The sequence below is a fragment of the Nicotiana tomentosiformis genome, chromosome 7, assembly GCF_000390325.3.
Source record: "Nicotiana tomentosiformis chromosome 7, ASM39032v3, whole genome shotgun sequence".
Lineage (NCBI taxonomy): Eukaryota > Viridiplantae > Streptophyta > Magnoliopsida > Solanales > Solanaceae > Nicotiana > Nicotiana tomentosiformis.
This window is the reverse complement of record NC_090818.1, coordinates 124,466,777-124,481,705: the sequence shown is the minus strand read 5'-3', so window position 1 is coordinate 124,481,705 and position 14,929 is coordinate 124,466,777. Positions and strand designations below refer to the sequence as shown.

At 35.9% G+C, this 14,929-nt stretch overlaps 1 protein-coding gene across 3 annotated transcripts; it reads left to right on the top strand.

Moving 5' to 3' along the window:
* The first annotated feature begins 5,965 nt into the window (after positions 1–5,965).
* LOC104112737 (polyadenylation and cleavage factor homolog 4) lies at positions 5,966–14,929 on the top strand. Of its 3 annotated transcripts, none has more exons than XR_690057.4 (8): positions 5,966–6,688; positions 8,374–8,475; positions 8,802–9,056; positions 10,191–10,307; positions 10,412–10,816; positions 11,469–13,367; positions 14,422–14,465; positions 14,637–14,929. XR_690057.4 is itself a non-coding variant. In XM_009622762.4 (8 exons), exons 2-7 carry the CDS (start codon positions 7,469–7,471, stop codon positions 13,353–13,355), a joined length of 2,820 nt encoding a protein of 939 aa, XP_009621057.1. In that variant the 5' UTR covers positions 6,549–6,688; positions 7,455–7,468; the 3' UTR covers positions 13,356–13,367; positions 14,422–14,929. The 3 variants fall into 3 exon arrangements, 2 of the variants coding, with proteins under 2 accessions (XP_009621044.1, XP_009621057.1); XM_009622762.4 differs by adding an exon at positions 7,455–7,522 and having other exon boundaries at positions 6,549–6,688; positions 14,422–14,929; XM_009622749.4 differs by having other exon boundaries at positions 14,422–14,929.

Here is a 14,929-nt window from a genome sequence, read left to right as displayed (position 1 = left end):
AATTTGAGGTCAATCAGAATTGATTTGATGCGTTTCGGCGCAAAATATAGAAGTTGGAAGATTTGAAAACTCATAATTCGATTCGATGCGCGATTCGTAATTTCGGCATTGTTTGGCATGGTTTGAAGCCTCAACTAAGTCTGTATTATATTTTGGGACAAGTTGGTATATTTGGTTAAGGTCCCGAGGGCCTCGGGTGTATTTCGGATGGTTAACTGAATGTATTTCGTACAAAAGGAGCTTCTGAAATTTTTCTGCTGCAGAAGCTGTTTTTGGACAACAACTGGTACAATCGTAGATCTGACTTTGGAAGCTTATATCTCGAAATTTATAAGGAATCCGAAAATTATCAAAACATGAAAGTTGTATCTCTTTGATTCTAGTTTCCAGAAAGTTAAACCATTTCTCATTTGGACATAGTACAGAAAGTTATGGTCGACTGAATGAAGGTTGGTAAAGCAGTTTCGCCAGAAATTTTTGATGCATGGAGCCGACTTTGGAAGCTTAAATCTCAAAATCTACAAGGAATCTGAAAATTATCAAGAGATGAAAGTTGTAACCCTTTGATTCTAGTTTTCAGAAAGTTAAACCATTTATCATTTGGACATTTGTACAGAAAGTTATGGTCGACTGAATTAAGGCTGATAGTTGTTTATATTTGCCCGAAAATCAGGCAAAGTCGCATTTCACACATGCGACTAGTCTGGGCAGAATGCTTAAAAACGGGAGTTAGCCATTTTTACTCATTTTTGAGTTTTGAGTCTCGGATTTGGGCAATTCCAAAGGAATGTTTCACGACTTCAACTTGGGTAAGTGTCCTATATCCAAAAGTGATTATATTTCATAAATCCATGGTTATATTCATCATTTATTTCGGATTTAAATGGAAGAAATCAAGTTTTTTGCAAAACTTTTCAAGAACAAAAATTTTAAATTTGGAGGTCGAGTTGTTATGGAATTTTTTTAATAAATTTGGTATGGGTGGACTCGTAATTGAATGGGTTGTCGGATTTTGTGAGTTTCGTCAGATTTCGAGACGTGGGCCCCACGGGCGAATTTTGAGTTAAATTTCGGATTTCGTTGGAAAATTAATATTTTCATATGGAATTAATTCCTATAATTAGTATTCACTGAATTGAATTAATTTGGTTAGATTTGAGCTGTCCGGAGGTCAATTTAAGCAAGAAGGCGATTTTGGAATATCGGTGTAACTTCAAAAAGGTAAGTATCTTGCCTAACCTTGAGCGGAGGAAATTCCCCTTAGGCATTGAGTCTTATGTGCAATTTATGTAATTAAAAACCATGTACGCGAGGTGACGAGTACGTACTTGGTTTATATGTGCAAATTACATTGGTTAAAATCCTTAGACGCTCTTATGTATTAAATTGGAAATTATTGGCACTTATTAAATCCTTTGATTTGTCTTGCCTAAATCCTTATTTTGTTGGATTTGCTTCTATATGATGATTTGGTGTGATTGTCACCTTGATTTTTATGTGAAATATTATTTTGTTGAGTTGTTCACTCCTGAATATATTTGTTAAGATTTTGTGCACATTATGGTCGAGCCATGGGCTCTTTATTGAAGAAAATAATGTATTGTTGAATTTTGTGGCAAGTTGTAATACTTGAGCACTTGATGTGCAATCTGCGATAAGTTTTAATGTTTGATCACTTGATATGCAATCTGTGATAAATTATAATATTTGAGCACTTGATGTGCAATCTGTGATAAATTGTAATATTTGAGCACTTGATGTGCAAATCTGTGATATGTTGTAATATTTGAGCACTTGAGGTGCAATTTATGATTTGTGATAGTCTCGGGGCTTTGTTGTTGTTGCATATTTACTTTGGGACTATGAGGCGGTACCTTGGGAGGTCTCCATGTCTTGCATATTTACTTTTGTGACTACGAGGCGATTCCTTAGGAGTTCTCCCTGCACATTTACTTTTGAGACTACGAGGCGGTTCCTCGGGAGCTCTCCCTACACATTTACTTTTAGGACTACGAGGCGGTTCCTCGGGAGCTTTCCCTACATATTTACTTTTGAGATTACGAGGCAGTTCCTCGGAAGTTCTTGCTGCACATTTACTTTTGGAACTATGAGACGGTATCTCGGGAGTGCCCTTTTGTTGACATCTCTCTATGGTTGCACTTGCCTTTGGTTATTTTGTATTTCCATGATAGGAAAATCCTTGTGAGCTGCCGTGATGTATAATTTGATTTTACTATTTGTTTAGGAAAATCCTTGTGAGTTGCCATGATGTATTATTTGATTTTACTATGTGTTTGTATTCCTTGTTGTATTGTGTTGGCTTGGGCTTTTTAGTACGAGATTTTGAAGATTTATATTCCTAGTTTTTATTGATTTTTGATGACTGAGTTATTTTAAATAAAAGAAGTTACTATTATGTTTTGAATTAATACGTTTTACATCCAAATCAATAGATTATCTGATGTTTTATTTAAATTGAAATGTCATTTTTATTCACTTCAACTATTTCTAAAAGAAACTCATTTATTTATTGAATTCTTACTCGGTTTAAAAATGATAATCTTACTTTATTGAAAATAAATTAATCTTGCGGATTTTATGTATAGACATATTTGGCACGAGAGTTATCCGTGCGGTTGCGATAGAGATATGGGCACGAGGTACCGTGGAAATATGAAAGTGGGCTGAGACCCGTATATTTATGATTATGAGATGAGGTGTCACAAGGTGACTTTTATTTGAAAGGATTATATTCGAAATATTATCTATTTGAAGGAATTATATTAGATAGAGATTTATGTGAAAGAATTTTATTCTGAAGAGTATTATTTGAGAAACATATAGGCGAAAGATTTATATTGGAAGGACTTGATTAATTGGTTGTACTTGTATTCATTATTCGTTGCGCATTATTTATGGTGTTCTTGTCGCACTGCTGTATATATCACTGGTTGATTATTGTTGTCATCGTTGTTATTTGTTTTCTATTTATTTTTGCATACTATATTGCACAGGTTATTAGACTAGTGAGTGTCTCGACTGTACCTCGTCACTACTCCACTGAGGTTAGTTTTGATACTTACTAGGTATCGACCATGGTGTACTCATACTACACTTCTGCACATTTTTGTGCAGAGCCATGTGTTGGAGATATCAGACTCGGATAGAGTTGAAGTGTGATCGCAATGATTTAAGGTAGAGCTGTTTGGTCGTCGCAATCCCTTGGAGTTTTTTTTAATTTTATTATACTGTTAATTATTAATCAAACAATATTGAGTATTCGATCTTTGAGATCATTTCATGTATTCAGTTATAGTTCGTGACTCAGTATTACCAGTCTTGGGAGGTTGATAGAATTATTTTCGTTGTTGGTTTTGACACAAGTATTTAAATATTTATATATATAAAAAAATTTGGCTTGGATTATAATTATAATCGGCTTACTTAGTCTTAGAGACTAAGTGCCATCACGACGCCTGTAGTGGAATTTTGAGTCGTGACAAAAATACCACACGATAATATATTTTTATATTATATTTGAACTATTTCTTTACTCAAATAATATTTTTTAATCATTTTTTTTGTATTATTAAAAAAATACCCAATTATTAAACACCAACTAAGAAAATATTTAAGAATATAAATGTGGGAAAAATAAAAAAAATGGTTTGTAAGAGTCAACACCACTAATAATTCTACAAACATAAAGATCGAAAAATGAAATGTCACATCAATCTTTTACTCTTTGAAAATAAAATTTATGGTGGATAAAATTATAATTAGGATTAAAATATTCAAAACAAGAGATGAACTAATATTAAGATCTGAATCAACATAGAATAAATTATTTTTTATGTTAAAATCAAATAATTAAATCTTTTAATTAATTATTTAGCAAGAAAATCCAATTCAATTATTTTTAAAATTTATTATATGAGTAAAATTCTTATTCAAGTTAAAAAAAATCTTAGGGTACATAAATTATTCGATAAAAAGAGTGTTAGAACACAAAGTAAAAATGTTAGTATATTATTAAGAATCAAAATGTTATACAAGTGTTTGAGGAAGCACAAACAAAGCTCAATCCTAAACAAGAACAAGTTTTCAAAACTATATTATAAAGAGTCGACTGTGGTATAACGAGATTATTCTTTGTAGATGCCTTCGGCAGAATCAAAATAATATTTTTATGTCATACATTACTTGCAAATATAATATCAAGAGGCATGACACTGTTAACAATAATAGCAAGTGGTATACCAACAACGATTTTATTGTGAGGCCACCCACTTTATATTTGATATACCTCTTCAAACAACTTAATTAACCATCACAAATATATCAAAGCAGAGCAATGGTGCTAAATTTATAAGGAAAGCAAAATTGATAATATGGGATGAAGCACTTATGGCTAAGTGTCAAATGATCGAAATAATTGTCCGATGTTTTAGAGATATATTGGATATTAATGAACCGTTTGGTGAAAAATTAATGGATTGAGAGGTGATTTCTGTCAAGTACTACCAGTAGTTTCAAAATCGACAAAAACATAGACTGTAAAAGCTAACTTGCCAAAGTTATACTTTTGGCCTCAAGTGAAAAAGATTCAACTGACAAGAAATATAAAGTAAGAACAGATCAAGTATTCAGTGTCTTATTGCTTCGTATCAGAAACGAAGAAGAGCATCCAATAAAAGATGATTTGGTTCCTCTTGGACACTTGATTATCAACCCCAATGGTAATAGCAGTGCATTTAATAAAAGATATATTTCTCTCATTGGATTAAAACGCAATTTGTACAAATCGCATGATAGAATTAAAAAAGACATCTTAGCTAGCAGAAATGAATATGTTGATCAGCTAAATAAAAGGTGAATTGCAAAGTTTTATAGTAAAAATAAAATATTTTTTAGTTTTTGACTCAGCAGAAAATGATACCAATAAATACTACTAGGAAGAATACTTAAATACTTTAATACCCAATGACCTTCTACCATACATGTTTGTTTTCAAGTTTATTATTTCTTACGTATGTTAGTGTAACCGTATATATAATATACTAAGTTAAAATTGATCTTCCATTGTATATAGGTTGATTTTGAAGAAAAAATATGTCTGTCATGCTACTTAAAAACTTAGATACGCCGAATAGCTTATGTAATAACACACTGATGGTATATAAAAGTTTTGACAATAACATTATATATGCAAGAATTATGATACTGGTCAATGTGCTTCTAAGTATATTCTTATCCCTGAATTCAACTTTCGTCTTCCGAAACTAAGGAGTATCCTTTTAAATTTGTGTAAACATAATTTTTAGTATGTTTATGTTTTGCAAATATAATAAATAAAGCACAAGGACAAACATCCTAAATATTGGACTATATTTACTGCAATATATTTTCTTGCACGAACAATTGTATGTTGCACTTTCAAGAGGGATATCAAGATCGACAACAAGAGTTCTGGCTAAGACAAAGCAACCAAAGTATTAGGAGGAAGCATACACATACAAAAATATTGTCCACAAAGTAGTATTCGTTAAGATATCATCACATTAAATACGTTTAAATTATAATATATAATTAATTATATAACTAACATGACAAAATTGATCATTTGTGTAAACTTTGATGATGTCCTTTTATTTCAAATTCATGTATTATGCTAATGTAATAATATTTTTCGGCATTTAGATGATTGTTGTATTATTATATATTTTTTTTATTAATTAAATTTTATCATTCCTTTATATAAATAAATATTTAAACTATCAGTGCAATACCCTCAAAAAAGAGGCCAGGGACTTTTTTTTGGAATAAAATCAAAATTTTAAAATTAAAATATTTTTTGATATAAAAAGGTGATAATATTTTTGTGCAGATTAAAAAAGAAATTATGCCACCATAAATTGAGACAGAATGGAGTATATACCGCCCTCCTCCCCGAGCCCGACCCGTATATAAAAGAGCGAGCTACAATACACTTCTTCTCAAATCAATCAAAAACCCTATCTCACTTTTCAATTTCCAGCTCCTACCCCTTCCCAAAATCCCCCAATCGAAGCTCACAGCTCTCAAACTTTTGGTCAATTTATGTATTTTTTTTAACTTCCTCTGTATTACTGATTTGATTCATTTTTCTCCGTGTATGTAAAACAAAGATCAGATTTAGTCCTTTAAATTCTCGTTATTCATGAAATCTACATGAAATTAGCAGTAATAAGTGATAGATTCTTTAGTTTTGATTTGCATTTTTCCAATTCTGATTGTAACCCATGTAAAATAGTCCGAATTTAGGGGTTAGTTTTTTCTGTTTTTATTTGGGGAAATTGATAAATTGATGGAGATGGAGGGTTCTCGTAGACCATTTGATAGATCAAGATTAGAGCCAGGACCTAAGAAACCAAGATTAATGGAAGCTGGAACCGAGCGGAGCAGCTCAAATGGGTCGAGCTTCATTTCTCAACGGGCTGCTGCTTCGAATTCGAGGAGTAGTGATTCGATTCGCGGGCCTTATCAACAGCAGCAACAGCATCAGGAGCTAGTGAGCCAGTATAAGACTGCCTTAGCTGAACTGACATTTAATTCGAAGCCCATAATTACAAATTTGACTATTATTGCTGGTGAGAATTTGCAGTCTGCTAAGGCGATCGCTGCTACTATCTGCAACAACATTATTGAGGTGATAATTCCGGTTTTTTAATGTTACTGGTATCAATGTTGTTAATTTTGTTCAAATTTATTTAGATTTATGATTCATTAGATTAGTGCAGCTGGTGTAATCTGAGTGTTATAGCTGGAAATAGAGTAACAATTTTGTAAAGGATATCTTGGTTGAAATTTGGTTACTTTACAAAATTAAATGGTTGCTTTGCTGTGGTGAATGAGGTGTCTTGATTATAACTTTAGCTATTAGAATTGTTCACTGAAAGTTCTCTGAAAACTATGGTTTGTGAAACAATTCCAATGTGCAGTCGCAGTTTTTCCACATGATTAATGAGAATGATTATGTGAGCCATTGGGAAAAAACTAAGATCTCAAAAGCATTGTATTGCTTCAATTAAAAATGACTCATGCAGTTGCTATTCGCGGAAGGTTAATGTCTGGCCAATACAGACTCATTTTCAGATTTCTTTATAGGTTTCAAAAAGGCTAACTCTAACTTTGCTGTATTTTGAGTGGTGAAGGGATGATCCAATTTCTTGATTGTAAAGCAGTTCATTAACATGCGACCTGACATATACTTGTCTGGTGATTGAATTTGTCGGAATCACGTGTATTAACATAATTCGGCTATTCAGTATCCTCGAGGTCCAGTAGTATCCATTTGTAGTCAGATGAAGGATGTATCATGTTTATCTTATTCTATTTCTGCATAAATATTTTAGTGTCATGTCAAGTTCAACAATCGAGACGCACGCTGTTACGCTGAATCTTGCTTTCTGCAGTTACGCAATATTGGATGTTAGATAAACTGATCTTGAGCCTTTGCTTTTGGGATAAGCAGACATCAAAGGTCTGGCAACCTCTTGGTTTTTCTTGTCAAATAACTTACCCGTATTGTGCTTGTTTGACAAGTGGATATCTGTGATTCAAAAAAGAAAATTTCGGCTAATTCCAAAGTGACAGGGAAATCACATTCATACTATGTGATATTCATATCTATATCCATTTAAATTATTCATTTCCAAATTAAAATCTGAATGAAGTTTCAGATGCTTTTATTTTTTGTTTAAAAGGATAAAGGAAAGATCTCCCTTCACCCCTCCTTGAAATTCTTCCATCTTTTAATCTGAATGGTTTGTTATTCTGCACAATACATAATTTCGCTGTGATAAAATGAACGATGTCCATGATATACTTGTTTTATTATATCAGTGATGCGATTCAGGTAGAACTGATGTTTTGTCTAGATTTTGTATTTAAATGTTGCTTGTATATAGAGATGGTGAAATGAATGTGTGCAAGTGCAAGCAGATTCGATTTTCCATGTAACATGATAAGACCTCCGTTCCCTTAACTGAGCTGGTTTATTCTATACTCAAATTGTTCATCAGCTTGGCCAAAGATGATTTCTATGTTTGTACTTCTATGGCCCAATTTACTAATCAGTTTGTCTGCTGAATATTTAAGTAATACTTCTATTGCCCAGTTTATTATTCAGTTTGTCTGCTGAATATTTAAGTAAGTGTTCCAGAGCTGTAGTTATGGTGCTTATAGTCTTTGCTTTGCTGCTTTGACTAATGCTTCTGCCTCTTTTATTTGGAATTTCGGTTTCTTCCTTTGTCCTCTTGGCATGCAGTTTGCACCAATGAGTGTCAATGACTTTTGCAAACACATTCTAATCTAGCCTGGAAATCATCGCAGGTTCCTACTGAGCAAAAGCTTCCATCTCTATACCTTTTGGACAGTATTGTGAAGAACATCGGGCGGGATTATATTAAGTATTTTGCCGGCAAGCTACCTGAGGTCAGATTTGGATTTATATGTAGTTTGTCGTGATCATGTTTCTTTTCAACCTTTGCGTTTTCTCCTGAGGGAAAAAAAACTCTGTAACATACTCTTATCAGCTTTTCTATTTACTACTTTAAAAAGAAAAAAACGTTTCTCATTTTTTTTTGCACTGTGAATGTGACACCCATCTGAGTGGATGATGATGTGGAGCACTGTGAAGTCCTATCTTACCTCAAATAGTCAATTGTTGTTGGTTTAATGTTGCTAGTTGAGGAAGATAGCTGCATCATTGCAAGCTACTACATAATTAATCATTATTGGTTTTCTTTCATGTGTTTCAGGTTTTCTGCAAAGCTTATAGACAGGTTGAACCTTCGGTACATCCTGGGATGCGGCATCTTTTTGGAACTTGGAAAGGAGTATTCCCCCCTCAACAACTCCAATTAATTGAGAAGGAGCTCGGATTTACAACTGGTGTCAATGGCTCTTCATCAGGGACATCTAGGCCTGATCCCCAGGCTCAACGACCTGCACATAGCATTCACGTAAATCCCAAATATCTGGAGGCAAGGCAACGCCTACAGCAATCAACCAGGGTGAGTAGAGTAGTCATCTTGGTGCTCCCATTTGAATCTATTTAATGGAGTGCCTTATGCAGTGCTGCTATTACGTCACATTTCCCAATTTTCATCATTTCAAATGCTGAGTTTATCCCAGTCCTGCTGAGCTGTTAGATGAGCTTCCGCCAGCTGGAGATTTAAAACATTGTTCTCTTAATAGTTAATACAAACACATGTCGTGCTGCCCTTTGTTTAAGCTTGGTTGTGGTTTGGGGAGGAATAGTTAGTGATATTATGAACTATTGACTGCTTATTATTAGAACGGGGATACTAATCAAACTTGAATGGTCTCACTGTCGTAGACTTCTCAAAAATGGGTGAACCCTCAATGTAAAGGTTTATGACACAACCTGCCATGTCAACTTGTTCTCAGGAGTTAGTGTTAGTACTTTTGCCTATTTTTGTGCTGATGTTCTTAGTCCTTCTCTTGAGCAGGCGTGAGCCACTTCATCTAGAAGCACCTGTTAGAGGAGGACATTTCTATTTTTTAATTATAGTACAACATGCCGCCTCACCTGTGGTCTTGATTTTTCTTTTCTTGGGTCAATTTTGTGGAAATATTTTGTTGATGGGTGATGGTGGGACTTGAACCTAGAACCAGTGTTATCAAAGGCGAAAAGCGCAAAAAAGCTCTAAGGTCCGTTGGGGCTTTAAGCGCAAAGCGCAAATAAAACGTGGGCTTTAATGAAAAAAAGGCGCAACGGGAGAAAAAGTAAAAATATGCATGTAGTCCAAGACTAATCATTATAAGCGCGAATAACAATTATACGGACAAAGAAATTAAAAAAAAATTCACGATAAAGTGAAATATCAATTGTATAAGGTCGCATTTTCAAGATTACACTCATTGGCAAGCAAAAGTATGCCGTAGAGCTTTGATGCGGCACTAAAGCGCCCACAAAGCGAGGCGAAGCGCTCAACGTGTTTTGAGCCTCGCTTCAGGGCTTAAGCGCGCCTTTGACAACACTGCCTTGAACTTCCTGTATTGAATTATGTTTACCACCTCATTTAGAAGTTAAACTGTTAAGAAGAACACTTCTATTTATTCATTGTAAATCATATCTCCTGCAAATACTCTTATCTTAATCAGTGTTCTTTGTTATTGTGAAGACAAAAGGAGCAGTTAGTGACATCAGCAGCACTCTTAATGTAAACGAGAACGTAGAGAGACCGGAGATAACAACCAGTGTTAGTTCTGGAAGATCATGGATTGATCCTTCTATTAAGGTAGTGGTGTGGAATATGTTTTAACTATTAAACATCTGCAGATATGCATGCTTGAATTTTATCAGATTAAGGAATCTAAGACATTTAATATTGCAATATTGCAGCGTGCTCAGAAAGAAAAGTTGAACGAGCATGTTCCTGAGAAAACTATCAGTGCAGCATATGGAGATTCGGATTATGGTTCTGATGTGTCGAGGCGTTCTGCCTTTGGAGCAGGAAGAGGAGGTGAGAGAATTAAGGAACAGGGGTTCGATAAACCTTGGTATGATTCTGGGACGGGTAAAATATTGAGCCAAAGAAGCGGCTTGGACATTAAGCATGGGTTCCAAAGTATATCCCAAAAATCTGCAACCTCTGATGCACATCCACAACTGATACAGTCCTTGCCAAATAGAACCAGTACTTTGACTGATAGGAGCTGGAAGAATTCTGAGGAAGAGGAGTACATGTGGGATGATGTAAACAGTGCAGCTAAAGACCGGTGGGCATCTGAGGATTCAGATAAATCTGTAAGAGAAAATGCTTAACCAATATTTATTCAAAGTGTTAGCACTGGGTTTTTTATTTCTAAAAGAATTACATGCGCTTTGCCTACTGTAGTAGTTCTGGACAGATAATCCACATTAATATGAAAATCTGGTAATAGTTTGCTTAAAGTTAATAATGTAAAATCCATTAGCTTCGTCCAATCTTTTACTTTATGATAAGTTTAGATTTTCTTCAATCTTAATTGTTTGTTTCTAATGCTTGTAAAATCAAGAACCACTTTTGCTTTTGATAGAAATTACCTTCTGCATGGATTAGCATATTCTCCTACTCCTAGCTGCTACTCCTCTCTCTCTCTAGAACTTTTTTTTTTTTGAAATCTGAAAGCCCCATTTGCAACTTTGTCTACCATACCGATCTATTTGTCATGTATTAGCTTGCAAGATGGCTTAAGTACTGCCAAAGTCATTTCCTAGTAATAATAGGTTGCCAATATGCTTAAACTAGCTGAAGGCATTTCTTTGTTAAATTAATGATTTAAATACTTTTGGCTATTGTTAATTGAGGAAGTCAAATATTTGCTTGTCGAAGCTACTTTTTGGTTGTTTTTTGTCAATTTAAAAGGTCCCTATGCTGTTTTAACAGACCGATCTTATTATTTTCCTGAATCTGCAGGACCTAGAAAATCAACTGAGGAGACCACAGAGCATAAGGGAGGTCGGATTAAGGGCTGATAGTGAAGCCTCAGCTGATTCTCTTTCAGGTGACGAGCGAGGCCAAACATCTTTCGGGAATCAAATGTCAGCAATGTGGTCAAGGGATTCACATGCTTTAGATGGAGCTAGGCATTCAGCTTCTCTTCGAAGTGCTCCAGTTCATCCAGAAGGCTATCAAACTTCTTTCAGTTCGTTGTCAAAAGCTGCAAATTCAATAGGTAGGACATCTTTCAAGTCACAGACAGGTTCAGTCCACGTTGGAGCGCCAAACTTTGTGCCGATGAATGCAACTTTGGAGTCCAGGGGATCCATAGTGCAACAGCAGCGAGAAACTCTCAGAGCTGCCTCTCCCTCTGCTCACTCACCAATGCATCAGCATCCTCCATCCCCATCAGTCATAACAAGCAACGCTAATCAAATAGCTAACAGTCTCGATGAGCAGTACCAGCCGCAGGCCACTTCTCGTTCTGATCCAAGAATATCCCAATTCTCAAGGAGGTCAAATCTTGATCCTCGTAACCAGTTTTCCCATGAATCTCTGGCAATGCCATCTTGGAATGCCGTTTCAGTTAATTCACAAAGACAACAGCCTCCGAATTTGCAAAATGCTTCTACCTTGGCCTCCTCTCTTCAGTTGAGGCATGATGTTCAGCAGGAAAGCCTGGAATCTGAATATTCTGGTCAAACCCAGAATTCAGCAGTTCCTCAGATTTCAGATTTTCCTAATCCCTCTAGCACTAGCAGTTTGTTGGCTGCTGTTTTGAAGAGTGGAATTATTGGTAGTAAATCAAGTTCAGGTACGACACCGAGTTCTCTTGATAAGGGTGCTCTGTCATCCCAAGCCAGTGCACAGCCTCCTTTACCAAGTGGTCTTCCTCCTGCCCAGTTTTCCCCACCTGGGCCCAGGATTCCACCGGCTTCTATCTCTAGTCTATCGTTGGACAAAAATGCTTCAAACACTCCAAATTATAACTCCCAGAGAAATGTAGAACCACCACCATTGCCACCTGGGCCACCTCCAACTCTTGTAGAGGGTGCATCACTGCAGCCTTTGAATGCACCAAAATCTGCTTCTAGTCCCCTGTCAAGCATTTTGAGTACATTGGTAGCGAAAGGGTTGATATCCGCATCAAAGGAGTCCCCTACTTACACTCCTTCGGATACACCTCCTCAAACGCAGAACCATATTCCACCAGCAAGCTCCAGGTCAATTCCTGCTTTATCTGCTCCAATATCCTCATCCATTCCTTTCTTGGCTCCGGAGGCCGAGATTACTCTCTCAAAACCTGCTGCTAAAACCCCTGATGCCTTACTTCGGTCCACCAAAGAACAGGCAAAAAGTCTCATTGGGCTTGCGTTTAAGCCAGATGTGATTCGGAAGTCCCATCCTGATGTGATCAGTGAACTTCTTGATGACGTTCCACATCAGTGTGGCATATGCGGTTTTGGACTTAAACTCCAAGAGAAACTTGATAGACACTTGGAGTGGCACGCATTGAGAAATCCAGATGTCAAACTGTTGAATAGTTCAAGAAAGTGGTATTTAAATTCTGGAGAATGGATTGCTGGATTTGGTGGCCTCCCTTGTGATAAATCCAAAGGGACAATTGGAGGTTCTAATGAAACATCAGAATGTACCGAGGCTGTGGTTCCTGCAGATGAAAGTCAATGTGTATGCGTTTTGTGTGGTGAGCTTTTTGAAGACTTCTACAATGAAGAAAGTGACAAATGGATGTTCGAAGGTGCTGTTTACATGAGTATTCCAGGTGAAAGTGGTACTCAGGGTCCGATAGTCCACACGAACTGTATTTCAGAAAGTTCTTGTCAAGAGTTGGGACTTGCCTAGGATATTTAATTGGTAAGTGATATGATCTTTTAGGGCAGGTGCCCATAGAAGTTGGTTTCTGTTATGAATGATCTCCCCTGCTTGTAGATTGTAGATGCAATTCCTGGCGGAAATTGTTTGTCTTTTATTTTTTCAATGCTTTTTTTGCATTGTGCCTTACCTCTCATAGATAAACCTGAATTTAGATGTTTTAACACTTCACTAGATACTAATGATTAAAGAAAGTTTTTCATTTGGGCATGCTGGTTTCTACTGTTAAATGGGTGGCATCTGTTTTTCATAGATAAGAATCTACCATCAATTCTTATTGAAAAACAAAAATTTGGTATTTTCGTTTAAATTATTCCCCAAAAATCTATTTTTACCTGACTTTGGTCCTTCAAGTGTCTAAAATCTGAAGAATACAGAGTTATTTTGCTTCTTTCTTTTTTCTTCCCATTCCCTTGTTGGCACCTATAGTAAAAATCTGGATTTAGTTATCTTGACAGCCTTTGTTTAGGAGGTCCGTTTTAGTATGAGAGAGCACCTTTTAGAGTTTTTAAATTTTCAAAGTGCTTTTAGTATAAATTGATCTTGGACTGGCAATAAAATGGTTAGACAAGTTATGCTGCCTGTGAAAGTCGGAACTTGGAACTTGTGGACTGGCAATAAAATGGAGGAAGCTTAAGTTTAGAAAAGTGAACTAGTGATACATTTTGATCTTTCTTGAACTTACCTACTTGCTTGGATATTTCAATCTTGCCATCCTTGATGATTTGTACGGTATTTATACATTGCCTTCAGTTGACAAGAGTGGGTTGCTCTAGTGGTAAGCACCCTCCACTTCCAACCAAGAGGTTGTGAGTTCGAGTCACCCCAAGAGCAAGGTGCCGAGGGTCTATCGGAAACAGCCTCCCTACCCTAGGGTAGGGGTAAGGTCTGCATACACACTACCCTCCCCAGACCCCACTAGTAGGATTATACTGGGTTGTCGTCGTTGTTTTATACATTGCCTTCAGTTACTTCATCCATTAGTAGCAATTACTGACTTGTATTGTATCATATTGTCCGTGGTTTCATTTCTCAGGAATTGGATGCTTGATGTTTGTTCTATTAATCGAAGATATCCAGGTTCATTTTGAATTACTTGTAATGATTATACATCTTCTTGTTAAGCCTCTTCTATGCTTTCCTTTGAAATGATGAAATGAAAATTCTAGATGCTAGAACAGTTTTCGCATCACATATTCCACAATTGGTTGACGTTTTCTGTTCTCTTACATCGTCATCAGTGTGTTTCAGTTTCAGCTACTGATGCTATTGAATATCACGAAGCTGCATTTCTGTTCAAGATCCAACTCAAACTTGCTAAAGCAAGCTACTGAGTGTATCACTTTGTTTTCTTAAGGCTTTATTTTGGTTATGGCTAAAGTACACATTAAAGCATTAGAATTTGTTACTGATTACCTAGCCTCTGTAGCCTTGTCCCGTCTCTGTTCACGCTTGTTGCTTCTCAAACCGATGAGGATCTTTAACACTATCTTTGTGGTATTGTCCGTCGTGAAATTTTACTGTGATAAACACCACTAACCTCA